We start from the raw sequence: 27883 nt of genomic DNA, 5'->3' as shown, positions 1-27883 counted from the left end.
GCTCGGCTTTCTAAAGGACGGTGCCCTTAACAGCAGGGCTCGAGTTCCTATATCCAGACCAAAACCTCCAACTACATGATCCTTTTTCTTAATAAATTTTATTTTGATAATTGTAAAAAGAAAAATCAGGACCAAAACTAAAGGCAACTTAAAAAGTTCAAATATATACTCCTTATGTAATAGAGATTTATAATTTCCAGGCCCTCTCTGGGGAAGGAAGGCCCAAAGGGCAAAGGGGAAGGCAACAATGCCATCACACAATTCAGTCAATCAGAAGAGAAGCTGGTAGGAGAGTTCAACGGGGCATGAAGAAAGGGAGAGAACAGCAATAGTTCTGCCATACAGAACTCAGTCCATCTTGAGGTTAACATAGATATACCGGATGAACTTTAGGGAAGAAAAAAAGGAGATGGTGCCCAGCATGAGGAAGAAGACATAACCAGTAAGTAAGGAGTAGCCGAAGAACTCTACTGTCTGTACTGCCCCAGACATGTTGGAGCGCCGGGCATAATAGAAAACTGAGTAGAGGAAGATGAAGAGGCCGGTGGAGCCAACACTCAGCACAGATCGCCACCACCAGCGGTAATCCTCCCCAGACAACTGGAAGTAGGTGAGTGCAATGGAGATGCAAGCCCCCACACTCAGCAGGATGGCGAAGACAAAGAAGAGGATGCCGTACAAAGTGTACTGCTCCCGACCCCATACTGTGGCAAAGATGTAGTACAGCTCCACAGAGATGGCACTGTGAAGAAAAGAGATGATACACAGCATTAAAGGGCTGTGCACCATCAGCACAGTGGCTGGGCTGAAATCCAGCCCCCACCCTCTCCCATGTTGCTGGGTCATTGTGAAAAGTGAGTTCACTCCACTCTCTGTCCCAGATCTCCTGGCTTCATGGGGATTTTTTGCCTATGATTAGCTGCTCTCACTTCAAGAATATCTTCCCTAATAGATTGAGGGCAGGGATCTTGTCCATTTTACTTTCCACTTCATTCTTTGCCAGGCACAAAGAGATATTCAACAAAGTAAATGGGTCATCAAATGGGCTTTAAACCCCACATGATGTCCATAGACATTAAAGTCAGAAACCAGGAAGGTGAAGGGGGGGATGTCTCCAGAGAGCTGTGTAAGTGAGACACTCTCATATCATTCAAGCTCAGTCCTGCTTGGGGATAGGAGGAACCATTTAATAATCTCTGAATGGTACCACTGAACCAGGGATCAATGGGTTGGGTTAGGGTACTGGATGAGTAGGGACAGGAAAAGTTGAGGTCAGGAACCTGAGAGTGATAGCCATGGAATAAAGGGAGGATACCTGAAAGGCAGGAAGCCTCCAACAGTCATGTGGATGACAGTAGACTTGTACCAGGGCTGGGGTGGAATCTCCCGGGCGATGTTCTTGGTGCGACAGGGTGCATCAAAGGGGCTGGCGTTGTTCTTCCCGAAGATGCCTCCAATGACAGTGAGGGGAAAGCCCACCAGCAGCCAAACCGTCAGAAGCAGCAGGATGGTTGTGGCTGGCAGAGCCTGTGTCGAACCATTGGCCCAATGCACTGAGTTCACCACACTCCACGTCAGGAAGAAAGGCACTGCAGGGATGGGCCCCCGGAGGGAGGGTCAACACTAGGAGCTACATCTCTAAGGGCACCCACTTACATCCAGGACCAAAAGGGGAGGGGGTTGAAGCAGCCTGCCACTCTAACGGCAGACTCATGCTCCTGGATGTCCCTGCAGAGTCGACTGCCTTCACCTTCACCTCCACCCTTTCAGGTCCCATTATTCTTTGCTCTGTTTTTTTTTTTTTTTTTTTTGAGACAGAGTCTCGCTCTGTCGCCCAGGCTGGAGTGCAGTGGCGTGATCTCTGCTCACTGCAAGCTCCGCCTCCCAGGTTCACGCCATTCTCCTGCCTCAGCCACCCGAGTAGCTGGGACTACAGGCACCCGCCACCACGCCCGGCTAATTGTTTGTATTTTTAGTAGAGATGGGGTTTCACTGTGTTAGCCAGGATGGTCTCGATCTCCTGACCTCGTGATCTGCCTGCCTCAGCCTCCCAAAGTGCTGGGATTACAGGCATGAGCCACCGTGCCTGGCCTCTTTGCTCTTTATATTACCAACACCACCCCCCAACCCGATGTCATTAAGGATCCAGGTAGCTACTACATAATCTGAGAGTAACACAAATCCATCTGCCTCCAGGGGCCTGTCTTGCCTTGGAGTTGGTAACTCCTAGCATGAGACATTCCTTTGGATTAAGGCCCTGTTTTCAGAAAGGCTTGGTTCAAATATAAATGTGATGGGATATAAATCAGACACATAGAATTGGGAACAAGAAGGGTTCACAACAGAGACTACTACTGCCTTTGAAAGGGCAATCTGGTTTGAAAGCCTAGAGTGGGCCCACCTTCAAAATAAAAATTCAAGGGTGTTATTTTAGTGTAATGGGTGAGAATACAAGTCAGACTGCTGAAACCTAGTTCACTACTTTTTAGGAGTGTAATCTCAGACAAGTTACTTAAGCAGCCTTTAGTTCAGTTTCCTCATCTGTGGAATGGAAATATTACCTACTTCACACAGTTATTGCTGAGTGCTTACGACACTGCCTAGGACATTTTGAGGGCTTAATAATTTTAAACTATTCAAAAGAAATACATTCTTGTCTTTTTTGGTTTTCTTCTTTCTTTTACAATATTCCTTCCCTTCAAGCCTCATCCTGACTCTATCCCAAGTTCTATGATGTGTTCTTTTTTTTTTTGAGACAGTCTCACTCTGTCACCCCAGCTATAGTGCAGTGGTGCAATCATGGCTCACTGTAGCCTCAACCTCCCTGGCTCCCCAGGCTCAAGCAATCCTCCTGCCTCAGCCTCCCAAGTAGCTGGAATTACAGATGTGAACCACCATGCCCGGCTAATTTTTTGTTATAGAGAGAGGGTCTCACTATGTTGCCTAGGCTTGTCTCAAAGTTTTGGGCTCAAGTGATCCTCTGGCCTCGGTCTCCCAAAGTGCTAGGATTACAGGTGTGAGCCACTGTGCCCGGCCACAATGTGTTCTTCATTCCTAAGTCCAGAAAGGCCCACCAGGGAAAGGAAAGTCCTCACCAGAGAAGAGACTGGTGGTGAGAATGATGTTCCACACCCAACGCTCGCCTCCAATCTGCCGGTAGAAGTGGCTGGACACGTAGCCAGAGATGCAGCAGGTCAGGGCATACAACAAGATGGCTGCTGAGTTAATGGCCCCATGACGGTGCACATTGAACATGCCCAGCAGTGCCATGACAATAATGCCTGCAGGATGGTAGTGGAAAGCCCAAGTTAGGCCTCACCTGTGTCTCTTCTACCAATTTCAGAGGAATCAGCCCCCCTTCTCCCAGGCCCAGGGCCTCCACCAAAACAGTCTCCCCCAGTTTTGCTATCCAGAAAATCTACAATAGAATATGCGCATTCTTGCTAGAGCCACCCTATCCCTTAGGTCTGCCCCTCTGGATAGAAAAGAAGATCCACAGACCTTTTCTGAACAAACTCCCTACCTAGTTCTACCCCATGAGATAAATCCCCAATTCATTTTTATCACCTCACCAGTGCCAAGGGCCAGGAACTGGGCGCCCACGCCAAGCACAGCACAGAGCAGACCACGGTATGGGGGGAAGCGGAAGACATCTGTATGGATAATTTTCCAGCCATTGTCACCCTGGTCAAAGTCATCACCAGAACCTGCAGAGGTGGTCTCCTCATCTAAGTTGTACCGAGCCAGGTCATTCCGAAGCACACGCATAAGAATGACAGCCACAAAACCCACCAGTAAAAACACAAGCACCATGGAGTTGATGATGGACAACCAATGGATTTCCAGTGTTCGAGGAAAGAAACCACTATCGTCACCACGGCGCCTGTCACTCCGACGCTCCACTGAAGTCTCAGACCAGCGCACACTGTAAGTGTGGGTAAGGCCTAGGAACTCGTCAGGTCGTAACCCATCCAAGCTGTGGGGCTTGACGTCCCGTACTGAAACATTGGCAAATATAATTCGGTCTCCATGGAATTCTAGGTGGAAGTCCAAATGGGTCCAGAGTCCTATCTTGTGGCTGTGTGGCAGGAAGCCACTCTCCTCCATGTAGCCCACAAAGCCCCGGATTGGCAAGTCATCTACCACAAATTCAAAGTAGTAGAGTTCTTCAATGGCCTGGCGCAGCTGCTCCACCTATAAAGAGCAAGTCAGGAATTGGTCACACAAGATCTTCCCAGGCACAGAGAGCAAAGTTTCTCACCTTCAGCACTACTGATATTTTGGGGTGGATAATTCTTTTTTTTCGAGATGGAGTCTTGCTCTGTCACCGAGGCTGGACTGCAGTGGTGCAATCTTGGCTTAGTGCAACCTCCGCCTCCTGGGTTCAAACAATTCTCCTGCCTCAGCCTCTTGAGTAGCTGGGATTACAGGCGCCCACGACCACACCCAGCTAATTTTTGTATTTTTAGTAGAGACAGGGTTTCACCATGTTGGCCAGTCTGGTCTCAAATTCCTGACCTTGTGATCCGCCCGCCTCAGCCTCCCAAAGTGCTGGGATTGGTCGGGTGTGGTGACTCACGCCTGTAATCCCAGCACTTTGGGAGGCCGAGGCGGGCGGATCACGAGGTCAGGAGATCGAGACCATCCTGGCTAACACGGTGAAACCCCGTCTCTACTAAAAATACAAAAATTAGCCGGGCGTGGTGGCTAGTAGCCCAGTAGTAGTCCCAGCTACTCGGGAGGCTGAAGCAGGAGAATGGTGTGAACCCGCAAGGTGGAGCTTGCAGTAAGCCAAGATTGCACCACTGCACTCTAGCCTGGGCAACAGAGCAAGACTCCGTCTCAAAAAAAAAAAAAAAAAAAAAGTGCTGGTTTTACAGGAGTGAGCCACCACACCCAGCCTGGGGTGGATAATTCTTTGTCATAGTGGGGTTATCCCGTGCACTGTAGGATGTAGCTTTCCTGGCCTCTTCCCATTCCATGCTGGTAGTACCCCCCAGCTGTAAGAACAAAAAATGTCTCCAGACATTGCTAAATGTCCCTTGGGGGACAAAACTGTTCCCTGTTGATAATCACTGGATTAGACTCTAGTATGTTTAGAGTCTCCAAAAAAGAGCAAGTATGACTTGACAGGGTTAAGGCCTAGAAAAAGGAGAGCGGTGAGGTATAAGGAGGTCTGGAGTGGACTAAGGAGAGAAGTACCAGGATTCACTAAAGAAAAAGCATGACAGGGAAGGTTAGGTAGAGACTACAGGAAACAGTTAAGAAACAGCCAAGAGGTAGGCATGGAAGGAAACAGAACTATGTAGGACTGACAGTTGGGACCTCATGACCAACAGAGAAGCTTGCAGTAAGAAACCCTGGGCTCTGATATCAGTTCTGCAATTCACTGTCCATGTAATCTTGAAAAAAGTAACTTCTGAGCAAGTATGTATCTTAGTCAACTGAATTAGAATAGCATCACCTGCCCTGCCTGCCACACTGGGTTGTATTGTATTTAGAATCAAATCAGACAATTTCCATAAAGGTACCCTGAACCATAAATGTAAGGCACTGTTAGTCTCTGGGAAGGAGGGCTACGTGATAGCCAATGTGGAGAGGCTGACCTGTGCAGAACTGAGCTGCATGTGGCACAGAATTCTCTTCTCCACGTTTTCCCGAAAGCGGATCTCATACAAAGACTCAGCCATTCGGTCCCCATCCAGCACTTCACCCAAGCTAAGGCTTTTGTGACGTATCTTCTCAGGGCAGCAGACTGGAAGCTGATAGTAGTGGTAAGTTTCCTGAGGGTTATGGTAGGGTCCCACTTTGTTGACATATAGAATGACAGGGTCGCCGGCCTTGTAGTGTGTCACACCTTCCACCCCTGGCCCATGGCCTGTGCCCAGCAACAGTATCAGGATTGGCAACCACTGGCAGCTCCAACTTCGAGGGTTCCCTACGACTGTCATCCTTAAGGCAGTGGAACCTGTTTGGGGGAATCCTTAGGTTATAGAAACCAGGGAGGTTACAGAAACCCCAGGTCAGGTGCCTCGAACTGAGGTCCCGTGGCTCCACTTGCTCCCATTGGCCCCCTCCCTGCCCCACCCTACCCCACGTCTCTCTATCCCAAAGACCCCGCTCCACCTCTGCTCTCTCATCCTCCCAACCTGGGGTTCACCCCTCCCGCAGCCCGTCCGGCCCGGGGCCTCTACTACGCGCCCTGGCCCGTTTCCATGGCAACGCCGCGCGGTCTCGCACCTCGGGTCCCTTCCCGCCACAGCCCCGGGGTCCTCACAGCGCGGGAAGGGCTGGCCGAGGCGGCGCCAGCGGCCTCCGCGCCCCAGTAGCTGCCCTTGGGCTCCTCCTGGGGTCTCTCCCACAGCGGCGCGGTAGCGGCGGGTTGGAGAGGACCGGCCGACCGACTTCCACGGGGTTGCCCGCTGCTGCGCCTGACAGCGGCGGCTGCGGCCACACCGCGCTGGACACCGCTCTGGCTTACTCAAGAACTCCCCGCTGCGCCTTCTCCATCTGGAGGCCCGGCCCAGCTCCGGAGACCCCGTGAGGCTCGGCTTGCCCCGCCCGTCCTCGGCGAGGCGGGGGTCCTCCCGGCGATCAGCAGCGCGGCCCAGGACACGTCAGTCTTACCACTTCCGCCCTCACCGGCGGGGACCTCAGCCTAGCTCCTTGCCTGGAACGCAGAGGGCCTTCGCTGCTGCGGCCCCTGGGGACCCCTTCGCGACGGCTTCCCGGGGAGGGGGCTGAGGCCTGGCAGCGAGGACCCTGACCCCTCTTCGGGAGAGGAGCGGCTGCTAGGCCGCTCGCTTGCCCCTGGAAAGATTTGGGGTTTGAGAGCTCTTGGCCAGGAGGCTCGCGCTGGCCGAGGCCCAAGAGCTGTACCCGCGGGACGAGACTAGCGAGGGCCGGGGAGATGGAGCGCAGGCGGCGGCTGGGTTCGAAGCACTTGCCGGCTGAACCACCTGCTGCTGAGGCTGAGCCCTAAGAGGCGGTTCGTGGCCCCCCAACCGGGGAAGGGGCGAAGTTTTGGGCATCTCTGCCATGCAAGAGTCCCAACGTCTGAATCTCACCTCACTCCTCTCCCACCTGTCATGAATGGCCCGCGCCAAAGTAATAAATATGTAATAGGAATGTCTTCCCGAGGCTGTGCTGGAGACTTCCCTGGCCGCACAGTGACCATTCAGTGCCCCACGATAAGCAAGGCGAAACCCAGTCTGGCGCAGAGGCGCGCAAGGAGAGAAGTCTGTCCTTTCACTCTGAGTTGGGCAGCCTCACACGGTTATTGTTAACTGGCGGTAAAGTATCTCGCGGTCCGTTAGTCTATGTTTTTGTTCTTATTGATCATTGTGTATGTCTTTGGGCTTCTATTAACTTTGTATGTCAGATTATTTTGAAAAAGTTTACCCTTGTGTTTGTCTCAGCTATTTTAAAGGGGATCTGCCGTCTAGGGAGTTCCCCTTGAAAATCGGACCTTTGAGCAGTGACTTTTGTTTTGCCACCTGGGAGCAACGTGTAAGGAAGTGGACTTAAGGTTCTCTCTCCCCAGGGGAAGAGGCACAGCGGAAAAATCACAAGTGACTTCTGGCCTGAAAAGCCCTTGATTTAGCTGCTTCTACAATTACTGCCCTTTCTGACCCAGTTCTTTCCCTGCAGACATAGGTGAGGTTTAAAGAAGTAGATGGTGGAGTTTTTTTAGACAATCAGTGAATTTTGTAATTAGAAGAAGAACTGAGGTCGGGCGCGGTGGGCTCACCCCTGTAATACCAGCACTTTGGGAGGCCCAGGCGGGCATATCACCCGAGGTCGGGAGTTTGAGACCAGCCTAACATGGTGAAACCCCGTCTCTACTAAAAATACAAAAAAATTAGCTGGGCGTGGTGGCGGGCCCCTGTAATCCCAGCTACTTGGGAGGCTGAGGCAGGAGAATCGCTTGAACCTGGGAAGCGGAGGTTGTAGTGAACCAAGATCAGGCCATTGCACTCCAGTCTGGGCAACAGAGCGGGACTCCATCTCAAAAAAAAAAAAGAAAAAGAAAAAAGAACAAGACCTGAGAGTGGCTTAGAAATCATCTCTAACTGACAACCACCTGGTCTCTAAAGCCAGAAACTTGGGCCTCTTTCTCTATTTTTTTGTTTTTTTTTTGAGACGGAGTCTTGCTGTGTCACCCAGGCTGGAGTGCAGTGGCGCGATCTCGGCTCACTGCAAGCTCCGCCTTCCGGGTTCAGGCCATTCTCCTGCCTCAGCCTCCCGAGGAGCTGGGACTACAGGCGCCCGCCAACACACCCGGCTAATTTTTTGTATTTTTAGTAGAGACAGCGTTTCACCGTGTGAGCCAGGATGGTCTCGATCTCCTGACCTCGTGATCCGCCCGCCTCGGCCTCCCAAAGTGCTGGGATTACAGGCTTGAGCCACCGCGCCCGGCCTGGGCCTCTTTCTCTATATCTTCCCACTCAGATATCAGTGTCACCAAGCCGTCTCCACTTATTTCCTGAATATCTTCCAGATGCTTGCCTCCACTTCTTTGGTTCAGGCTCCATCTTCTCTCACCTAAACTACCATGAGAGCCACCTTGCTAGTCTCCTAGTCACCTTCCCCCTGGGTCGTTTTTCACACTGCTACTGGAAAGTTTTTCTTTTTTAAAATCAGGATTCTCAGGGGAGGGGGTGCCTTGTCATCAGCATTTTCTTTTTTTAAAAAAGCAAGCACTGAGGCCGGGCGCAGTGGCTCACTCCTGTAATCCCAGCACTTTGGGAGGCTGAGGCGGGTGGATCACCTGAGGTCAGGAGTTCAAGACCAGCCTGGCCAACATGGTGAAACCCCATCTCTACTAAAAATACAAAAAAATTAGCCAGGCATGGTGGCTCATGGCTATAATCCCAGCCACTTGGGAGGCTGAGGCAGGCTAATCGCTTGAACCCAGGAGGCAGAGGTTGCAGTGAGCTGAGACTGCACCATTGCACTCCAGCCTGGGCAACAAGAACCAAACTCTGTCTCAAAAAAATAAGCACTGATTTTGATGTATACCCAGATTATATGAGCATACAAGGTAGAGTCAAAATAGCCTGGCATATGAGACCGCTCAGACCTGGATCCTAATTACTTCTCAAGGTACATTCCCCTTCTGGAACCCTATCCTGTATTCAAATAGAAATACTGAATATCATTCTCAAGCCTGCAAGCCTCATATTGTTCCTCCTGCCTAAACCACTCAATCTCCTATTCCCTACTTATCTTTTTTTTTTTTTTTTTTTTTGAGATGGAATCTCGCTCTGTTGCCCAGGCCGGAGTGCAGTGGTGTGATCTGTGCTCACTGCAAGCTCCGCCTCCCGGGTTCACGCCATTCTCCCGCCTCAGCCTCCCCAGTAGCTGGGACTACAGGTGTCCGCCACCACGCCTGGCTAATTTTTGTTTTTGTATTTTCAGTAGAGACGGGGTTTCACAGTGTTAGCCAGGATGGTCTCGATCTCCTGACCTCGTGATCTGCCCGGCTTGGCCTCCGAAAGTGCTGGGATTACAAGTGTGAGTCACTGCGCCCGGCCTTTTTTTTTTTTTTTTTTTTTGAGACAGAGTCTCACTGTCAACCAGGCTGGAGTGCAGTGGCATGATCTCAGCTCACTGCAACCTCCACCTCCCGAGTTCAAGGGATTCTCCTGCCCCAGCCTCCTGAGTAGCTGGGACTACAGGCGCACACCACCATGCCTGGCTAATTTTTGTATTTTTTAGTAGAGACAGGGTTTCACCATATTGGCCAGGCTGGTCTCGAACTCCTGACTTCGTGATCCGCCCGCCTCGACCTCCCAAAGTGCTGAGATTACAGGCATGAGCCACTGCACCCGGCCTTATCCTTTTCTTTGAACAGTGCAAATGTCACCTTCTCTATAAAGCCTTCCCTTACATCTCCTCCCAGGTTTGTTTATAGCATGTGTCACTGTAGTGTTATTTTACTTCTTATATGTCTGTCTCCCTTGCTAATTTCAAACTCCTCAAGGGAAGACTGTAATTTATTCATCTCTGTTTCCTCCGGACCTAGCAGTGTTTAACTCCTCACAGGAAGACTGTAATTTATTCATCTCTGTTTCCTCAGGACCTAGCAGTGTTTTTGTATACATTAGGCAGCTTAATACATGATCCTTGCATGAACTGGTTTACCCCCTGTACATGAGAGACTAGAGTTGCCACCAAGTTACCTATCGGGGGGCCAGCCTGTGGGATCAGATGGGCGGGATTGGGTGGGCCCCCTTACCATGGTGTGCCCTGGAAAACTGCTCATCTTGCTAGATTGAGGATGTAGAGCTGGCTTCCAACAGAACTTTGGAACCATCTTGCCAGCAAGGTCAGACTGTCAATAAATGGGAATTTATTGCATGCCTGTGGCATAATCTGTTCTTGAAGTATTTGTTCTGTTTTGGAGGATGGAAGATATGAGAATTTGGATTCTTCCCTTGTTCTTTCCTCTGCCCCTCTGTCCCCCACTGATATAGTTTGGATAGTTATCCCTGCCCAAATATCATGTTGAAATGTAATCCCCAGTGCTGTAGGTGGGTCCTGGTGGGAGGTTTTTGGATCATGGGGGCAGACCCCTCATGGTTTGGTGTAGTATTCACCGTATGAGTTCTCACAAGATCTGGTTGTTTAAAAGCGTGTAGCACCTCCCCCACAACTCTCTCTCTCTCTCTCACTCCCATTCTCACCATGTGATGTCCCTGCTTCGCCTTCACTTTCCGTTTTGATTATAAGCTTCCTGAGGCCTCCCGAGAAGCTGAGCCAGCACCATGCTTCCTATACAGCCTGTAGAACAGTGAGCCAATTAAACCTCTTTTCTTTTTCTTTTTCTTTTTTTTTTTTTTGAGATGGAGTCTTGCTCTGTCTCCAGGCTAGAGTGCAGCCGTGTGATCTTGGCTCACTGCAACCTCCCCCTCCCGGGTTCAAGTGATTCTCCTGCCTCAGCCTCCAGAGTAGCTGGGACTACAGGCACGCACCACCATGCCCAGCTAATTTTTGTATTTTTAGTAGAGATGGGTTTTCACCATGTTGGCCAGGATGGTCTTGATCTCTTGACCTTGTGATCTGCCTGCCTAATTTGGTCTCCCAGAGTGTTGGGATTACAGGCGTGAGCCACTGCGCCCGGCCTAAACCTCTTTTCTTTACAAACTACCCAATCTCACGTTTTTGTTTGTTTTTGTTTTTGAGACAGGGTCTCACTTTGTTACCCAGGCTGGAGTGCAATGGTACTATCTTGGTTCACTGCAGCCTTCACCTCCCAGGCTTAAGTGATCCTCTTGAGTAGCTGAGACTATAGGCACATGCCACCACACCTAGCTAATGCTGGTATTTTTCGTAGAAATGGGTTTTTGCTATGTTGCCCAAGCTGGTCTTGAACTCCTGGGCTCAGGTAATCCACCTGCCTTGGCTTCCCAAAGTGTTGGGATTACAGGCGTGAGCCACTGTACCCGGCCTCAGGTATTTCTTTCTTTTTTTTTTTTTTTTTTTTTTTTTTGAGATGGAGTGTTTCTCTGTCACCAGGCTGGAGCGCAGTGGTGCGATCTCGGCTCACTGAAACCTCCAACTCCCTGGTTCAAGTGATTCTCCTGCCTCAGCCTCCCAAGTACCTGGGATTACAGGCATGCAACACCACGCCCAGCTAATTTTTGTGTCTTTAGTAGAGACAGCTTTCACCATGTTGGCCAGGCTGGTCTCGATCTCCTGACCTTGTAATCTGCCCGCCTCAGCCTCCCAAAATGCTGGGATTATAGGCATAAGCCACCACGCCCAGCCTGGTATTTCTTTATAGCAATGCAAGAATGGCCTAATACCCACCACACAAAATCTTTTTTGTTTTTTTGTTTTTTTTTTGAGACAGAGTCTCACTCTGTCACCCAGGCTGGAGTGCAGTGGCACGATCTCTGCTTACTGCAAGCTCTGCCTCCCGGGTTCACATCATTCTCCCGCCTCAGCCTCCCAAGTAGCTGGGACTACAGGCACCCGCCACCATGCCTGGCTGGTTTTTTTTTTTTTTTTTTTTTTTGTATTTTTAGTAGAGACGGGGTTTCACCGTTTTAGCCAGGATGGTCTCAATCTCCTGACCTTGTGATCTCGCCTCAGCCTCCCAAAGTGCTGGGATTACAAGCTTGAGCCACCGTGCCCAGCCTTTTGTTTGTTTGTTTAGACAGAGTCTTGCTCTGTTGCCCAGGCTGGAGTGCAGTGGCATGATCTCAGCTCACTGCAACCTCTGCCTTCTGGCTTCAAGAGATTCTCCTGACTCTGCCTCCCAAGTAGCTGGGACTACAAGCGCCTGCCACCACACCCAGCTAATTTTTGTATTTTTAGTAGAGATGGGTTTCACCATGTTGGTCAGGCTGGTCTTGAACTCCTAACCTCAAGCAATCCACCAGCCTTGGCCTCCCAAAGTGCTGGGATTACAGGCGTGAGCCACTGCGCCCAGCTACAAAATCTTAAATCTAAATAACTCCTCTGTGAGCACAACCTCCTGTTCTTCTCATTCTCTCAATTCCTACCAAACTTGTTTTTCCATTCCAGTGACACCTGCAACTCCTCCTCCTGCCCCTTTGGCCAGTTTCTAGCTTGTCTTCTGTGTCAGCTGCCTTGCTGTAAAGAAATACCTGAGACTGGGTAATTTATAAGAAAAGAGCTTTAATTGGCTGTGGTTCTGCAGGCTGTACAGGAAGTATAATGCTGGCATCTGCTTCTGGGGAGGCCTCAGGAAGCTTACAATCATGGCAGAAGGTAAAGGGGAAGCAAGCATCTCACGTGGTGGAAGCAGGAGCAAGAGGGCAAAGGGGGAGGTGCTACACACTTTTTAAAATGACATCTCATGATAACTCACTGCAAGAGGGTGGTGCTAAACATTCATCAGCAACCCACCTGCATGATCCAGTCACCTCCCACCAGGCCCCACCTCCAACATTGCAGATTACAACTGACCATGAGATTTGGGTGGGGACACAGATCCAAACAATATAATCTGTTGCAGGAAGTCAGGGACCCCAAACGGAGGGACTGGCTGAAGCCATGACAGAAGAACGTGGATTGTGAAGATTTCATGGACATTTATTAGTTCCCCAAATTAATACTAATTAATACAAATTAATACCAATATAATACTTTTATAATTTCTTATGCCTGTCTTTACTGCAGTCTCTAAACATAAACTGTGAAGATTTCATGGACACTTATCACTTCCCCAGTCAATACCCTTGTGATTTCCTATGCCTGTCTTTACTTTAATCTCTTAATCCTGTCATTTTGTAAGCTGAGGAGGATGTATGTCGCCTCAGGACCCTGTGATAATTGCGTTAACTGCACAAATTATAGAGCATGTGTGTTTAAACAATATGAAGTCTGGGCACCTTGAAAAAAGAACAGGATAACAGCAATGTTTAGGAAACGAGAGATAACCTTAAACTCTGACCTCTGGTGAGCTGGGCGGAACAGAACCATATTTCTCTTCTTTCAAAAGCAAATGGGAGAAATATTGCTGAATTCTTTTTCTCAGCAAGGAACATCCCTGGGAAAGAGAATACATGCTTGAGGGTGGGTCTCTGAAATGGCCCCCTTGGGTGTGGCCATCTTCTATGGTCGACACTGTAGGGGTGAAATAAATCCCAGTCTCCCATAGTGCTCCCAGGCTTATTAGGAAGAGGAAATTCCCGCCTAATAAATTTTGGTCGGCCAGGCACGGTGGCTCACGCTTGTAATCCCAGCACTTTGGGAGGCGGAGGCGGGCAGATCATGAGGTCAGGAGATCGAGACCATGGTGAAACCCTGTCTCTACTAAAAATACAAAAAAAAAATTAGCCGGGTGTGGTGGCAGTGCCTGTAGTCCCAGCTACTCGGAGAGGCTGAGGCAGGAGAATGGCGTGAACCCGGGAGGTGGAGCTTGCAGTGAGCCGAGATCGCACTACTGCACTCCAGCCTGGGTGACAGAGCAAGACTCCGTCTCAAAAAAAAAAAAAAAAAAAAAAAAAATTTGGTCAGATCGGTTGCTCTCAAAACCCTGTCTCCTGATAAGATGTTATCAGTGACAATGGTGCCCGAAACTTCATTAGCAATTTTAATTTCGCCCTGGTCCTGTGGTCCTATGATCTTGCCCTGCCTCCATTTGCCTTGTGATATTCTACTACCTTGTGAAGTATGTGATCTTTGTGACTCACACCCTATTCGTACACTCCCTCCCCTTTTGAAAGTCCCTATTAAAAACTTGCTGGTTTTGCGGCTTGTGGGGCATTACGGAATCTACCGACATGTGATGTCTCTCCCGGATGCCCAGCTTTAAAATTTCTCTCTTTTGTACTCTGTCCCTTTATTTCTCAAACTGGCCAACGCTTAGGGAAAATAGAAAAGAACCTACGTGACTATTGGGGCAGGTTCCCTGATAATCTTCCTTACCCATGCAGCTTAGATTCCGCATTCCATCATTTCAGCCACATTCTTGCATATGTTCTTGATGCCCCTCTCCCATTGTTTCATTGCAGCTGCCAAGCAAAACCCTAAATCATCCATCAACATTCAAGTACCTGTAACCAAGATGCTAAAAGAATCACAACACTATATGTGTCTATGGACAAGTTGTTTTCCAACCTCAGTTGGGCCCTCAATGCTGCCCATTTTCTAAACCAGCTCTTTTCTCCACATTTCATCTGTCTTCGCATCATTTGACCTCCCTATATAGCTTAGTGGGAGATGCAAGCAAGAGAAGCAATTACAGACACTATGTTAGGTGCTGTGACAGACAAAGTATTGGGCCTGTGGGAGCACCCAGGAAGAAGGAATATCTAACTGAAGCTTGAGCAGTCAGTTAAGCCTTCTTTAAAACAGCTCCACTGGGCGCGGTGGCTCACGGCTGTAATCCCAGCACTTTGGGAGGCTGAGGCAGGCGGATCACCTGAGGTTGGGAGTTCGAGACCAGCCTGACCAACATGGAGAAACCCCGTCTCTACTAAAAAATACAAAATTAGCCAGGCGTGGTGGTGCATGCCTGTAATCCCAGCTACTTGGGAGGCTGAGGCGGGAGAATGGCTTGAACCCGGGAGATGGAGGTTGCAGTGAGCCGAGATCGTACCATTGCACTCCAGCCTGGGCAACAAGAGCGAAACTCCATCTCAAAACAAAAACAAAAACAGACTGGGCGCGGTGGCTCACGCCTATAATCTCAGCACTTTGGGAGGCCGAGGCAGGCGGATCACCTGAGGTTGGGAGTTCAAGACCTGCCTGACCAACATGGAGAAACCCCGTCTCTACTAAAAATACAAAATAGCTAGGCGTGGTGGTGCATGCCTGTAATCCTAGCTACTAGGGAGGCTGAGGCAGAAGAATCGCTTGAACCTGGGAGTTGGAGGTTGTAGTGAGCCGAGATCATGCCATTACACTCCAGCCTGGGCAACGAGAGCAAAACTCCGTCTCAAAAAAAAAAAAAACAAAAAACAAAACAGCTCCTATGCCAAGTTCTCAAGGAAGATTTGGAGTTTGCCACAAATACAGAAAAGCAGTTGTGGATCATTATGTGTGTGTTAAAAAATAAAACTGGGGAGGTAAGCAGGATCAGACTTAAAGCTGTGTGAAAGAATTTGGATGGACTTGATCCTAAAGAGAATGGGGAGACATTGAATTGTTTCAAATGTTAATAAAATCAGATTTATGCTTTGGACTTGGGATGGACAGACTGGAGGGGAGCAGAAGGCTGGCTGGGGCCATCTGTTCGATGATGGAGGTGTGAACTAAGGGAGTAGCAGTGGGCTCAGAAAGCCATGAGAATATTATCAAAGATAATCAGGAGGTATAAGGGATAGGATTTGGTGATAGACTGAATGTAGGGACTGAGGCAGGAGGGTCTGGGATGACATTTGAGTGTCTAAATTAAGGGTGATTAGTGTACAACTCACAGAAAACTCTGAGAGAAGAAAATAAGTTCAATTATTGATATGGTAAGTTTGAGATGGATATGGTAAGTTCCATGCCTGGGGCAGACATGGCCATGTAATACTGGCTGCTCTATCTAAACTCCAGATATATGGGATGGAGATGAAATTAGGAGCAGTCAGCATAAATGTAGTATTGACATCATGGGTATGGACAAGATTAAGGGAGGATGTGAAGGTTTGAGAAAATAAAGCTTGTGATAGAACACTTGGGATATGATTAAGGGATGGATGGAGAAAGATATAACTTCAGTGAAGGCTGAGGAATGACCAGGATATGGAGGAAAACTAGAGCGTTCTGGCTCATGGAAGATAAGGATGCATTTCAAGGTTAGATTTTCCTAGAACATGTTCAATACCTTATAATTGTAGTATTTTCACACTCATATTTCTCATGCTGCATTATAAGCTCTAGGATCATAGTGTCCCTATTGGCCTCATTGAACTAAGGGGGCTGCAATGGGCTCGGAAAGCCTTGAGTGTGTCATTAAAGAGATAAGTAGGAGATAGCAGAGACAGGATTTGATGAAAGATTGTATGCAGGGATTGAGGAAGGAGGAAGGGTCTGGCGTGACATTTGGGTGACATTTTATCCAAGTATTCAGCACACTGTTGGGTACTTAGTAGGTACTCATATATCAGTGAAAGGGCTGATCTTTAGGAGTTTCACTAGACTGTGGAAGGTGCCTCTGGGAATGAGTATGTTTCCAACTGCACTGCATTCTCAAGTTTTGTGGCCAACGATGGATAGGAGGTGGATTGTGATGTATTCGGAACATGGGACCTTGAGGAGTTCCGTAACCAAAAGGAGAAAGTAACAACAGCCAGTGGAGACAAAAAGAACTGCTTCTCTTTCTTTCCACCTCCAAGTTCCTAGTGGAGGGCTGAGCCCAGCATCCCAGACTCGTGTGACTATATAGGGAAGCATTTGGAGACCTACTTCACTTTGATACCCTAGCCTTCGGCAGCTCAAGGTGTTGGCCTTTGGATAGGAGGCTTCCAAGTAGTAAAGCTCCCTGCTCTCAGCAAGCCCAACACCATGAGGAAGGGAGATGTCTTAGAGGCAGCACCAACCACCACAGCCTACCATTCCCTCATGGATGAATATGGTTATGAGGTGGGCAAGGCCATTGGCCATGGCTCCTATGGGACAGTATATGAGGCTTTCTATACAAAGAAGAAGGTCGTGGTGGCAGTCAAGATCATCTCAAAGAAGAAGGCCTCTGATGACTATCTTAACAAGTTCCTGCCCCGTGAACTAGAGGTTGGAAAGGGGGCTGGAAGAGGGAACTGGAGCTTGGTACTAAGCTGCTTGAGGTTTCTCAGAAGGGGTATGGCCAGGAGGGGTGGGGCCAGAAACCCCTAAACCAGAACTGAATGTCTCACTAAGCAGCTAGGAAAATTTATGTAAGTTAAATCTCTTTCCCATCCACCCACTCACCTTCAGCCCCCCAAAAAGTAAAGGTGCAAAACATAGCGTTTGCCCACAGGCTACCAGTTCTCTGGGGTTGAGGGGTTGATCCTATTGCAAAGTCCTAAGTCAGTAGCTGAGGGTAGGAGATGGCTGGGAGTGCAGTCAGGGTTCTCCCTTCCCAGGTTTGATGGGTTCTTCTTCTGAGGTCAGGTAATGAAAGTCTTGCGGCACAAGTACCTCATCAACTTCTATCGGGCCATTGAGACCACATCTCGAGTATACATCATTCTGGAGCTGGCTCAGGGTGGTGACATCCTTGAATGGATCCAGCACTACGGGGCCTGCTCTGAGCTCCTTGCTGGCAAGTGGTTCTCCCAGCTGACCCTGGGCATTGCCTACCTGCACAGCAAGAGCATCGTGCACCGGTAAGGGCGCTGCCACCCAGACTGGGGCCTTTGCCCTCAAGGGGGTTTTATGCACATCTCCCATTTCCTGCCCTTTTTTCCTCTTTCGAACTCCCTCCTCAATACCTAGGCCTGGCCGGGCGCGGTGGCTCACGCCTGTAATCCCAGCACTTTGGGAGGCCAAGGCGGGCGGATCACGAGGTCAGGAGATCGAGACCATGGTGAAACCCCGTCTCTACTAAAAATACAAAAAATTAGCCGGGCGTGGTGGCAGACGCCTGTAGTCCCAGCTACTCGGAGAGGCTGAGGCAGGAGAATGGCGTGAATCCAGGAGGCGGAGCTTGCAGTGAGCCGAGATCGCGCCACTGCATTCCAGCCTGGGTGACAGAGCGAGACTCTGTCTCAAAAAAAAAAAAAAAAAAAAAAAATACCTAGGCCTGTTCATGCACTCTATTTTAATCATATGGTCAAAGATACTGATAAAGTACTCACTGTATGCAGAACATTTTATGAAATACAATGGTGAGCTCCCGGTGGTCCTCAGATACCATCCTCTCTCTCTCTCTCCCTACTTTGGGCTCTGCTCACAACTCCATGGCTTTCCTTCCTCTCTACCTTGTGCCCTCATAATGGTTTCTACCTCCCACTTCTGTCCTCATCTTTACCCTCTGACCCCTGGCCCTTCAGCTCCCAGTCTAAAACTAAGCCCTCTCCCCAGCCTGATGCCCAGCCTTTCTGCTTCTGGTAGGGACTTAAAGTTGGAGAACCTGTTGCTGGACAAGTGGAAGAATGTGAAGATATCAGACTTTAGCTTCGCCAAGATGGCGCCTTCTAACCAGCCTGTGGGTCGTAGCCCTTCTTACCGCCAAGTGAACTGCTTTTCCCACCTCAGCCAGACTTACTGTGGCAGCTTTGCTTATGCTTGCCCGGAGATCTTACGAGGCTTGCCCTACAACCCTTTCCTGTCTGACACCTGGAGCATGGGCGTCATCCTTTACACTCTAGTGGTCGCCCATCTGCCCTTTGATGACACCAATTTCAAAAAGCTGCTGAGAGAGACTCAGAAGGAGGTCACTTTCCCAGCTAACCATACCATCTCCCAGGAGTGCAAGGTACTGGCTACTTAAGGAGGGCTGAGCCCTCAGGGATGACCCACAGGGAGGGGTGAATATCCAACCTAGGTCACCCAACCTAGGCCTCCCAACCCTGGGGAAAGGGTCTTCCCACACCAGAGCCATCTCACACACTAGCTCCTGTCCTACAATACAGTATGGAAGGCATAAAGGGCCAACCACTAGGCTCCAAACCTTGCCTGATACACAGGTTCCAGCTTCTGTCTCTTTAGGCCAGAAGGGAAATATGGAAAGCATTCCTCCCAAGGAACTCTTCCCTTCCCCTCCAGGGAGTTAACTGCCTGGCTCTCCAAGATAATACCAGAGCCACACCCACTTTGACCAGAGTGGTATGATGGGCTATCCTGCTTCTTTCTTAGATCCAACTGCTCATTGCCTGTGTGGCACAATGGAGAAAAACTCAGGCAAGACCTCTCTCTCCCTGCTCTAGAACTTGATCCTCCAGATGCTACGCCAAGCCACTAAGCGTGCCACCATTCTGGACATCATCAAGGATCCCTGGGTTCTCAAGTTCCAGCCTGAGCAACCCACCCATGAGATCAGGCTGCTTGAGGCCATGTGCCAGCTCCACACCACCACTAAACAGCACTAATCCTTGGAAATTACGACCTGAAAATGGCTGAAGGAGGGGGCTAAGAGAGGAGCAAAGCAGGAGGTCTTGGGCTAAAAATCCTTTATACCAAAAATAAATCTAAGTCTGATTTAGTTTCATCAACTAGGGCCAAAGACATTCTTTTCTCAAGGCAATCTTATAGCAGGGAACACTGCTGGGATAAGAGATTTCTGCCCAGAGCCTGTAACCAATAATCTTGACACTGTGTTAAATCAATAGTGTAATTCATGATGTGGCTCTTAGGGGATGGGGTGCTCAGATTAACACTCTATTTTGGGAAGCTTTATTATTCAACTCAATATATGCTCATTATTTTACATCTTTGTGCTGTTTAAATGCTCAAGCGGTGGGGTAAAAGCCCTGGTTCTTCCACTTTGATTATGGCTCTGCCTGTCTATAGTCCAAAGTGATGGCACTGTTAGTTCTTTTAGAAATAGGTATTCGAGCTGTGTGCAGTGGCTCACGCCTGTAATCCCAGCACTTTGGGGGGCCGAGGTGGGCAGATCACTTGAGGTCAAGAGTTCGAGACCAGTCTGGCCAACATGGCAAAACCCTGTCTCTACTAAAAATACAAAAATTAGCCGGGCATATTGGCACCTGGCTGAGGCAGGAGAATCACTTGAACCCAGGAGGCAGGGGTTGCAGTGAGCCGAGATCGTGCCACTGCACTCCAACCTGGGTGACAAAGTGAGACTCTGTCTCAAAAAAAAAAAAAAAAAAAAAAAAGAAAAGAAATGGGTATTTGGGTGTATTAAGTACCTTGGTTCCTTTTCCCTCTTCCAGTGTCACCTTAACCACTACTGACACAATAGCAGGGAGACAAGGCTTCTCACACTATTGTTCCCAGACACGGAATTCAAACCAAGCCTTCTAGTAGTGAAAGCTACTAACTATGGGTTCTGGATAAAGGAAAGCTACTTGCTCCTTCCATTCCAAGTAGCAAAGCTATTTGCTCCTTCCATTCCAAGTAGCAAAGCTATTTGCTCCTTCCATGGTATTCTCCCTCCTTGTCCTTGAAAATGGGCTTTGTAAAAGAAATTTGGGGCTGTCTTGGCAGAGGCATGACCAGGGAAAAGCAACTAGGGAAGACTCAGAGATGCCTCCACATGGTTCTAAGTGGTAGATGGCAGTTTCTTCAGCCTCAGCAACTAGGCAACTCTAGGACAAACTGACTTGAAAGATGAAACAGTGTTTGCCTGGAACATAGGTTGAGATATTAGGAATGCCCATTTATTCTATGTTCCAACCCCTCTTCTTTGCTCTAATTATTCATTGCTTGAAATAAGGCTCCAAGGGCCAGGGGAACAGCTTCAGGGGTAGACAAGGCAGTATAGACACTAGGATTCCATCTGCCCAGTTTTATTGGGAACAAGGGCATTATAACTGCTATCAAAGAGAAGGGAGCCCAAGGGCTCCTTCTGTAGCAAGATCCTTCTTCAGAGTTGAGCCAGGGCTGGGAGGGTAAGAGACCCTTTTTTCAGGCAGGGTCACACTACCACCCTCAGCATGACTTCCCCAAAAAGTTATCCTCCTTTAGCTCAGCACTTGGCACTTAAGGAAAAAAGGATCAACAAAGGTAGCATTAGGAAAACAAGCCCAGATTTATCAGGATACCCACTCAGCCAACTGCTTTAGTTCTTCTTCATCTTCATCCACTTTTGGAGCTTTGAAGACAAAGATACCCAGAGAAAAGAAAAGAGAAGCATTAAGGTCTCAGCAACTCCAACCGTCCCCTGCTATGACATTCAGAGCCTGCTGAATTTTCTCTCCCCAGCAAAAAACCTAAAGGTGTGGTCCTTCTGCTTGCTAGGCTGCTGTTCAATCCCACAGCACCTTTGTGCAAATTAGAAAAAAGGTGCCTCTTGCTCCTGCCATTTACAGCCCTAAACCAGGGTACATGGCTTGTTGAGTGAAGCACAGGCTAGGTGGGTGCCTATATGCAGTCAACAACCTGCACAACTGCAGCAGCAGCCCTTTCTGTGTGGCTCCTTTGAGGTAGGATGGATGAGGAATAATCTTTCCCCATATCTCTCCCACCCTCTTAAGTCCTCAAGACAACAGAACAACCCCGCATACCTGGCCCTGCCGGCAGATGAGTAGAAGGTACACTAGGCAATTTGACTGGGGGTTCTTCCCCCTTGTCGCCCACATTTAACAACTCCTGGGCCAATTCCTCCTGCTCCAGCTCCTCTAGCTCCTCCAGCAGTTCATCCTGGATAGGGAAGACAAGACCATTTAAGATGAAGAAAAAAACTTCTACCTTGAAGTTCCCTCCCAAACTTGTCCCAAGAGCCTCTCTTGGGTGTTCCTTCTGGCCAGTCCCATACTTTCTCCAATATTCCCTGACCCCTCACCCCCAATCACCTCATCCACATCATCTCCAAAGCCCATAGGCCGAGAAATGGCATCTGAGATCTGCTGGGCCACCTCCTGTTGTTCCGTGATGTCAGTCATCAGTTCATCTACCTTGTCAATGTCCCTGAGAATGAGATAGACAGCTAAGAAATCAGGCAACAATGCCCCCTTGACTTTCTCATCTCACATGAATGAAACCCCTCCAGCCTTGTAGGGTCACACTGATAAGCCCATAACTATCAATCAGAAGAGATCCCTGGAAAATTGCAAAGACGCAAGACTGGGCTAAGAAATAGCAAGGAGCCACACTGGAAAGGATAGGTTTCATTCCCTTTCCCGAAGGATCTTTAAGAATTAGAAAAGGCAGCCAGGCATGGTGGCTCACAGTTGTGATCCCAGCACTTTGGGAGGCCAAGGCAGGTGGATCACCTGAGGTCAGTTCAAGAACAGCCTCGCCAAAATGGCAAAACTCCATCTCTACTAAAAATACAAAAATGAGCTGGGCACAGTAGTGCACACCTGTAATCCCAGCTACTCAGGAGGCTGAGGCAGGAGAATCACTCGAACCCAGGAGGCAGAGGTTGCAGTGAGCCGAGGTTGTGCCACTGCACTCCAGCCTGGGCGACAGAGTGAGACTCCGTCTCAAAAAACAAAACAAAACAAAACAAAAAAAGAATTAGAGAAGACATCTTTCCTCCCTAGAATGCCCCAGGCAGTGAAAGAATCTTAAAGGAAGCAAGGGGCAGATGGAGGTCTAGCCATCACAAGTATCTATACTGCAAATCCACATTCTGACAGGCTTTCAAGTTTAAAGTGTGATAGCAAGCCACTCTTCCCAGTGCCTGGGTCCCCTCCACCCCTCCCCCCGTACCCACATGTCCTGGTAGGCCTTCTTCATGCTTTGGGCAGCAAGCTCCATGGTACGAAGAACTTCTGCATTGGTAGTGGCATTCTCAATGGCCTCACGCTGAAACTCCAGGGTGGATAATGTCCCGTCAGTTTGTGCCAGCTGCTGTTCGAATCTTTTCTTCCTCCGCAAAGCCTGTAAGGCAGCTGACCCAGCCCATACCCTGAACGTCAAGAGTCAGAAGCACCTGCTTCCCATCTGGGCCCTCCCCATAGGCTTGTTTCCCTCATTACCTCTCTTATTCTTGGTCCCATACTTCTTGGCTGTTTGTAGCTCCTGTTGAATCTTCTGCTCCAAAAATTCCTGTTTCTTGATCAGTATCTTCTCTGTCTCCTTCAGTTTCTGTATTGCTTCTTCAGGGGTTGGCCCTTTCTCCTTCTTCCCTGAGGAGTCCAGTGGAGTAGGCCCAAATTTTGTGAAGGAAACATATTAGCCACCAATCATTGAATACATAGTATGTGCCAGAGACCTGACTGTGTTATTGCTAATCCCCAAATCTCTACAATGAACGTGCTATCTCTTCACTTTAAAAATGTGAAAACAACCACAAAGATGTTAAAAATCACAACTAGTAAGAGATTGTGCAGGAATCAAAATGTGGCAGTATGAGTTCTAAAACCAATATTCTTTTTACTATTCCTAGCTGCCTTTCTTTTTTTTTCTTTAGGCAGAGTTTCAGTCTTGTTGCCCAGGCTGGAACGCAATGGCGTGATCTTAGCTCATCTCAACCTCCGCCTCCTGGGTTCAAGCGATTCTCCTGCCTCAGCCCCCCAAATAGCTGGGATCACAGGCATGTGCCAACATGCCTGGCTAATTTTTTGTATTTTTAGTACAGACAGGGTTTCTCCATGTTGGTCAGGCTGGTGTCCAACTCCCAACCTCAGGTGATCTGCCCGCCTCGGCCTCCCAAAGTGCTGGGATTACAGGCATGAGCCACCGCGCCAGGACTTCTTTTTTTGAGACAGAGTCTCACTCTGTTGCCCAGGCCAGAGTGCGGTGGCATGATCTCAGCTCATTGCAACCTCTGTCTCCCGGGTTCAAGTGATTCTCCTGCCTCAGCCTCCCCAAGTAGCTGGGACTACAGGCACACACCACCATGCCCACCTAATTTTTTTTTTTTTGTGAATGGAGTCTCCCTCTGTCACCCAGGCTGGAGTGCATGGTGCGATCTTGGCTCACTGCAACCTCCGCCTCCTGGGTTCAAGCGATTCACCTGTCTCAGCCTCCCCGAGTAGCTGGGACTACAGGCACGTGCCACCACAACCAGCTAGATTTTTTTTTTTTTTTTTTTTTTGTATTTTTAGTAGAGACAAGGTTTCACCGTGTTGGCCAGGCTGGTCTCGAACTCTTGACCTCAGGTGATCCACCCACCTCGGCCTCCCAAAGTGCTGGGATTACAGGCGTGAGCCACCGCGCCCGGCCAATTTTTATATTTTTAGTAGAGACGGGGTTTCACCATATTGGCCAGGCTGGTCTCAAACTCCTGATCTCATGATCCACCCACGTCGGCCTCCCAAAGTGTTGCGATTACAGGCGTGAGCCACCGCGCCGGGCCAAGAAGGCAGTCTTTCTTCTTCACCTTAGATCCCTCTTGCCCAGCACAAAGTATTATAGAACAAGGTTTTGAAAAGGGCTGAAGACAGCAGGAAACTCGTCTTCAAGCCTCAACAATGGGAGCCAGCACGATCGCCACGCCCTCAAGTCCCCTCCCCGATCTTGAGTTCTTCCCTCTGAGAGTGGGGGAGGACGGCGGACGGGAACAAGGCGCCCTGACATGGTGTGCCTTTTGGCACCGGCGATGAGCCTTGCTCCGCCATCGGCCGACGGGGTTTTCCAGTCAGCCTGTCTCCTGATTCTCTTCCCCTGCCCGGCGCAGCGGTCCGGCCGAATCTCGCCGGGGTCTCCTCTTCCCCTGCACCAGCCAGCGCCTCCTGGCTGGCCAGTCCCACCCTGGCTCACCCTTCCCGAAGAGCCTGCCAAGACCACTCATCGCGAGCTCGCCTCTCCCGCCTCCGCCCCTCGGCGTCCTCCAGACTTCCGCCTTGCTCCTGGGAGGGTGATGTCTCATCGCACAGGACCAGCCTTGCCCAATCCCTCCTCAGGGCGCCGCCGCGACATCATCAAGAGGCGCAAATGAGACCACCGCTGTCACGTGACCCAAGCCACCAGCCCCAGACCGACGTGCTCCTCTTAAAGCAGCCACATCATTTTCTATTACATAAAAAGACAGTTCTATCTCCACCCCAGAGTATGTGCTTGTTCTCCAGAAGGAAATGTGCAGTGTGATGGCACCTCAGTGTATGGGGTCAGTGGGAAAACTTCATGCTCTTTACAGAGCTCAGGAAAGTGGGGTGGTATAGGTTCAAGCACTTGGGGTTGCCCTAAGTTTAGATGGCAAACCTGATGCAGTCTAATGTCTCACATTCTGGTCTCTGCACCTCAGGACAACCAACCCCATTTCACAGGCTAGAAAAATAGAAACTCCCCACACTGTGGGTAAAATCTCTTCTGTCACACACAGATGAACTTTAATAAATTACAAATGCACCTGAAAATGCCTTCTTGATTTCCTTTCAGTTTAGGCCTCAAATGGGCTCTCCTCAAGGCTGGACCTCAAGGCCCAGTTTGGGCCTTCGCAAATGTCTCTAACCCTTGACTTAGAGTTTGAAGATTCATTCCATTCTGGATGTGAATGCAGGTAACACCTAGAAAGATAAGAAGTCACATTTCATTAGGCTTTCAGGGTTCTCCATTATTACTCTGACCTTTGTGGGTGCCACCTATAGGGCAAACTATCCAACCTGTATGTATCTACCCAATCCCTCCTAGGGACCCCAAATGGCTGTTCCTCATCACTCAGTACCCAGTTTGCTGATGTCTACAATATTCCGCCTCTCATCATCAAAGAAGATCATCTGGGAGAAAGGAATTCCAGTCTTCTGCTGCAACCTGTGCAAGACAGGGCAGGAGTAACCAAGCTAGTATCTTGGTTTCTCAAGCCTCTCTGGTACTTTCTCACCCTGCTCCTCCCTTATCTCCACATACCTCTCAAAGTGTGTGATCTTGCTGCCCGGATAGATTTCCCGATGAACAAAGTACCTGATGAGGTCAAAGAGCTCCAGTAGCTGGGTGGCCCCTTCTATCTCACTTGTCCTGCAAAATGGTGTAAAAGATGGGATTAGTAAAGTGAAGGGCCAGGGCTACGTTAACTTATTAAGCAAAGTTAGTAAGTATAACCAGGGAAATCCACTTGCTGTTTTTCTGGGATGGACAGGCATCCTCAGACTCTGTTTAACTCCATTGTCTTCCTATTTGACACAATTGGTGCTGGGCCAATGTTTTAGCTTTTGTTTTGAGACAGGGTCTAGCTCTGTCACCCAGACTGGAGTGGAGTGGCCCAATCACGACTCACTGCGGTCACGACCTCCTGGGCTCAAGTGATCCTCCCACCTCAGCCTCCCAAGTAGCTGGGACTACAGGTGCATGCCACCACAATTTTTTTTTTTTTTTTGGTAGAGATAGGGTCTCCCTCTATTGCCTAGGCTGGTTTCGAATTCCCGGGCTCAAGTGATCCTCCCACCTAGGCCTCCCAAAGAGCTAAGATTACAGGTGTGAGTCACTGTGTCGGGCCCCACTTTTTTTTTTTTTTTTTTTTTGAGACATTGTCTCACTCTGTCACCCAGGCTGAAGTGCAGTGGCTCCATCTCAGCTCACTGCAACCTCCACCTCCCGGGTTCAAGCGATTCTCCTGCCTCAGCCTCCTGAGTAGCTGGGATTACAGGTGCGCGCCACCATGCTCGGCTAATTTTTGTATTTTTAGTAGAGACGGGGTTTCACCATGTTGGTCAGGCTGGTCTTGAATTCCTGATCTCGTGATCCACCCGCCTCGGCCTCCCAAAGTGGTGGGATTACAGGCGTGAGCCACCGCGCCCGCCTGCCGGCCCCACTTTTTAATAGTTAAAAGGCACAGGAGAGCATTCAAGGAGAAAAAATATGCAAATACTTGGAAACTTGCACCGTCCCTATTTTTGTAGCCCAGGGGTTTCACTGTCTCTTGCATGCACCCTTCAGCATTACACTATCAGTTGTCAGTCGCTCTTCTTACCTTGAAGCAGCCGCACCGGGCACCCCAAGGCTCTGCAGTCGTTTTAGGACCTCAGGCACCTCTGGGTACAGTCGGACGTCTTGGCCCCGCCTATCTCGTACAGTTCCATTACTGGAGAGAGCAAGAGTGCGCTCAGCCCTGGCTGGGTCCCATCTCGCTCCAGTCCTCCCTGTCCCTACCTCACCTGCTCTTATGGAACGGAGGGTCTACGTGCGTGTCGACCCAGAAAGGCCAGAGAGTGTAATCTGCGAGAGGAAGGAGAGGGAAGGTTCAGCCTGGGGCGGGAGACGCAGGGATTCGGGAGCTGCTGTTAGGGGTGTGGAAAAGGAGGGCACCTTACGAAATTCTCCCCTTCCCGTCCCTCACCCAAATCAAAGACTGCCAGCTTCGGTAGCCGCGCCATGACCCGCACCGCAGGCTGCGCGCAGCAGAGGTGGGGCTTCACCCAGGGCCGTAGAGAGCGCGGAACCTCCGGCAGCTAAGGCGGCCACTCTGCCTGCCATAAACTGGCGACTAGAGCGTCGCCACTCGGGGCGTCATCAGCCTGGAGATGGCGCAAGAGTGCCATCTGATGCTGGGCGGGGAAGAAGATTGCAGCGAGGTACCAACACGACCGCACATGCAACCACAGCAGTGAAGTCTCTTCAAGGCATTGGCCACGGGCATCCTCCCTACTTCTCCACTCCACCCAGCCTTGCCCGATTCTATTATACTAAGAAGCCAGGGAAAAAGGAAAGCCTTTTCTTCTAGCACCTGCCTCTTCTTGAGACCCAAGTGATACATCACAGCTTGTCACTCAATCTTTCTGCATTATCAACCTCTTGATAGTGTAGAACCCAAAGTCCTCAGTAATATTCCAGCCATAGAGTGCAGTGTCAGCCAAACCCTTGAAGGCGTTCTCCAACCAGGCCTAAATGTCCAGTAGAGCCACAGTGAGAGATAATTCACTCCGAAGGTTTCCATCATCCATGTCAGCACTACACTGGTAGATGTTTAACAACCAGTTTGTGGGGAGGAACT

The 27883-nt window shown here is 49.5% G+C and overlaps 4 protein-coding genes across 17 annotated transcripts; 1 reads left to right on the top strand and 3 right to left on the bottom strand.

The window, feature by feature from the left end:
- Positions 1-79: 79 nt before the first annotated feature.
- On the bottom strand, positions 80-18470 carry TM9SF1 (transmembrane 9 superfamily member 1). 7 transcript variants are annotated; one of them, XM_055291669.2, is made up of 7 exons: positions 18243-18470; positions 10689-10785; positions 5607-5968; positions 3573-4194; positions 3096-3281; positions 1316-1589; positions 80-742 (listed from the first exon to the last, which is right to left on the bottom strand). In XM_055291669.2, exons 3-7 carry the CDS (start codon positions 5949-5951, stop codon positions 349-351), a joined length of 1821 nt encoding a protein of 606 aa, XP_055147644.1. In that variant the 5' UTR covers positions 5952-5968; positions 10689-10785; positions 18243-18470; the 3' UTR covers positions 80-348. The 7 variants fall into 7 exon arrangements, with proteins under 7 accessions (XP_055147644.1, XP_055147642.1, XP_055147646.1 ...); XM_055291667.2 differs by lacking the exons at positions 10689-10785; positions 18243-18470 and adding an exon at positions 6482-7208; XM_055291671.2 differs by lacking the exons at positions 10689-10785; positions 18243-18470 and adding an exon at positions 6628-6693.
- Positions 6626-19813, top strand: TSSK4 (testis specific serine kinase 4). 5 transcript variants are annotated; one of them, XM_063609337.1, is made up of 5 exons: positions 6626-7292; positions 7544-7656; positions 14490-17771; positions 18499-18862; positions 19314-19813. In XM_063609337.1, the coding sequence occupies exons 3-5, from the start codon at positions 17560-17562 to the stop codon at positions 19473-19475; spliced, it is 738 nt and encodes a 245-aa protein (XP_063465407.1). In that variant the 5' UTR covers positions 6626-7292; positions 7544-7656; positions 14490-17559; the 3' UTR covers positions 19476-19813. The 5 variants fall into 5 exon arrangements, with proteins under 5 accessions (XP_063465407.1, XP_055147662.1, XP_055147663.1 ...); XM_055291687.2 differs by lacking the exon at positions 7544-7656 and having other exon boundaries at positions 6647-7292; positions 14490-17196; positions 17557-17771; XM_055291688.2 differs by lacking the exon at positions 7544-7656 and having other exon boundaries at positions 6647-7292; positions 14490-17196; positions 17557-17771; positions 19243-19813.
- A 1026-nt stretch (positions 19814-20839) lies between these two features.
- Positions 20840-25182, bottom strand: CHMP4A (charged multivesicular body protein 4A). The gene is made up of 6 exons (XM_055291689.2): positions 24718-25182; positions 22992-23141; positions 22727-22904; positions 21861-21975; positions 21573-21708; positions 20840-21160 (listed from the first exon to the last, which is right to left on the bottom strand). The coding sequence occupies exons 1-6, from the start codon at positions 24824-24826 to the stop codon at positions 21102-21104; spliced, it is 747 nt and encodes a 248-aa protein (XP_055147664.1). The 5' UTR covers positions 24827-25182; the 3' UTR covers positions 20840-21101.
- Positions 23006-27837, bottom strand: MDP1 (magnesium dependent phosphatase 1). Of its 4 annotated transcripts, XR_008659954.2 has the most exons (7): positions 27230-27829; positions 27048-27108; positions 26864-26974; positions 25804-25911; positions 25622-25707; positions 25307-25463; positions 23006-23141 (listed from the first exon to the last, which is right to left on the bottom strand). XR_008659954.2 is itself a non-coding variant. In XM_055291693.2 (6 exons), the coding sequence occupies exons 1-5, from the start codon at positions 27264-27266 to the stop codon at positions 25337-25339; spliced, it is 390 nt and encodes a 129-aa protein (XP_055147668.1). In that variant the 5' UTR covers positions 27267-27837; the 3' UTR covers positions 23006-23141; positions 25307-25336. The 4 variants fall into 4 exon arrangements, 3 of the variants coding, with proteins under 3 accessions (XP_055147668.1, XP_055147665.1, XP_055147667.1); XM_055291693.2 differs by lacking the exon at positions 25622-25707 and having other exon boundaries at positions 25858-25911; positions 27230-27837; XM_055291690.2 differs by lacking the exon at positions 23006-23141 and having other exon boundaries at positions 25268-25463.
- Positions 27838-27883: the final 46 nt, after the last annotated feature.

The sequence above is a fragment of the Symphalangus syndactylus genome, chromosome 9 (genome assembly GCF_028878055.3).
Source record: "Symphalangus syndactylus isolate Jambi chromosome 9, NHGRI_mSymSyn1-v2.1_pri, whole genome shotgun sequence".
NCBI lineage: Eukaryota > Metazoa > Chordata > Mammalia > Primates > Hylobatidae > Symphalangus > Symphalangus syndactylus.
The sequence above is the reverse complement of the archived record's forward strand: the minus strand, read 5'-3'. Positions and strand labels throughout refer to the sequence as shown.

Coding starts and splice junctions, on each gene's coding strand:
- TM9SF1 (XM_055291669.2), bottom strand. CDS start 5,951: ATGACAGTCGTAGGGAACCCTCGAAGTTGGAGCTGCCAGTGGTTGCCA. Junction 3,282..3,572: donor GTTCCTGGCCCTTGGCACTG/GTGAGGTGATAA, acceptor ACCATCCTGCAG/GCATTATTGTCATGGCACTG. Junction 743..1,315: donor GGAGGCTTCCTGCCTTTCAG/GTATCCTCCCTT, acceptor TTTTCTTCACAG/TGCCATCTCTGTGGAGCTGT.
- TSSK4 (XM_055291686.2), top strand. CDS start 16,972: ATGAGGAAGGGAGATGTCTTAGAGGCAGCACCAACCACCACAGCCTAC. Junction 17,197..17,556: donor TCCTGCCCCGTGAACTAGAG/GTTGGAAAGGGG, acceptor TTCTGAGGTCAG/GTAATGAAAGTCTTGCGGCA. Junction 18,863..19,313: donor CCATCTCCCAGGAGTGCAAG/GTACTGGCTACT, acceptor TCCCTGCTCTAG/AACTTGATCCTCCAGATGCT.
- CHMP4A (XM_055291689.2), bottom strand. CDS start 24,826: ATGAGACATCACCCTCCCAGGAGCAAGGCGGAAGTCTGGAGGACGCCG. Junction 23,142..24,717: donor TGGCAGGCTCTTCGGGAAGG/GTGAGCCAGGGT, acceptor TGGACTCCTCAG/GGAAGAAGGAGAAAGGGCCA. Junction 21,161..21,572: donor TCATCTGCCGGCAGGGCCAG/GTATGCGGGGTT, acceptor TTGTCTTCAAAG/CTCCAAAAGTGGATGAAGAT.
- MDP1 (XM_055291690.2), bottom strand. CDS start 27,266: ATGGCGCGGCTACCGAAGCTGGCAGTCTTTGATTTGG. Junction 25,912..26,863: donor CCCGGTGCGGCTGCTTCAAG/GTAAGAAGAGCG, acceptor ACCATTTTGCAG/GACAAGTGAGATAGAAGGGG. Junction 25,708..25,803: donor AAGATCACACACTTTGAGAG/GTATGTGGAGAT, acceptor TGTCTTGCACAG/GTTGCAGCAGAAGACTGGAA.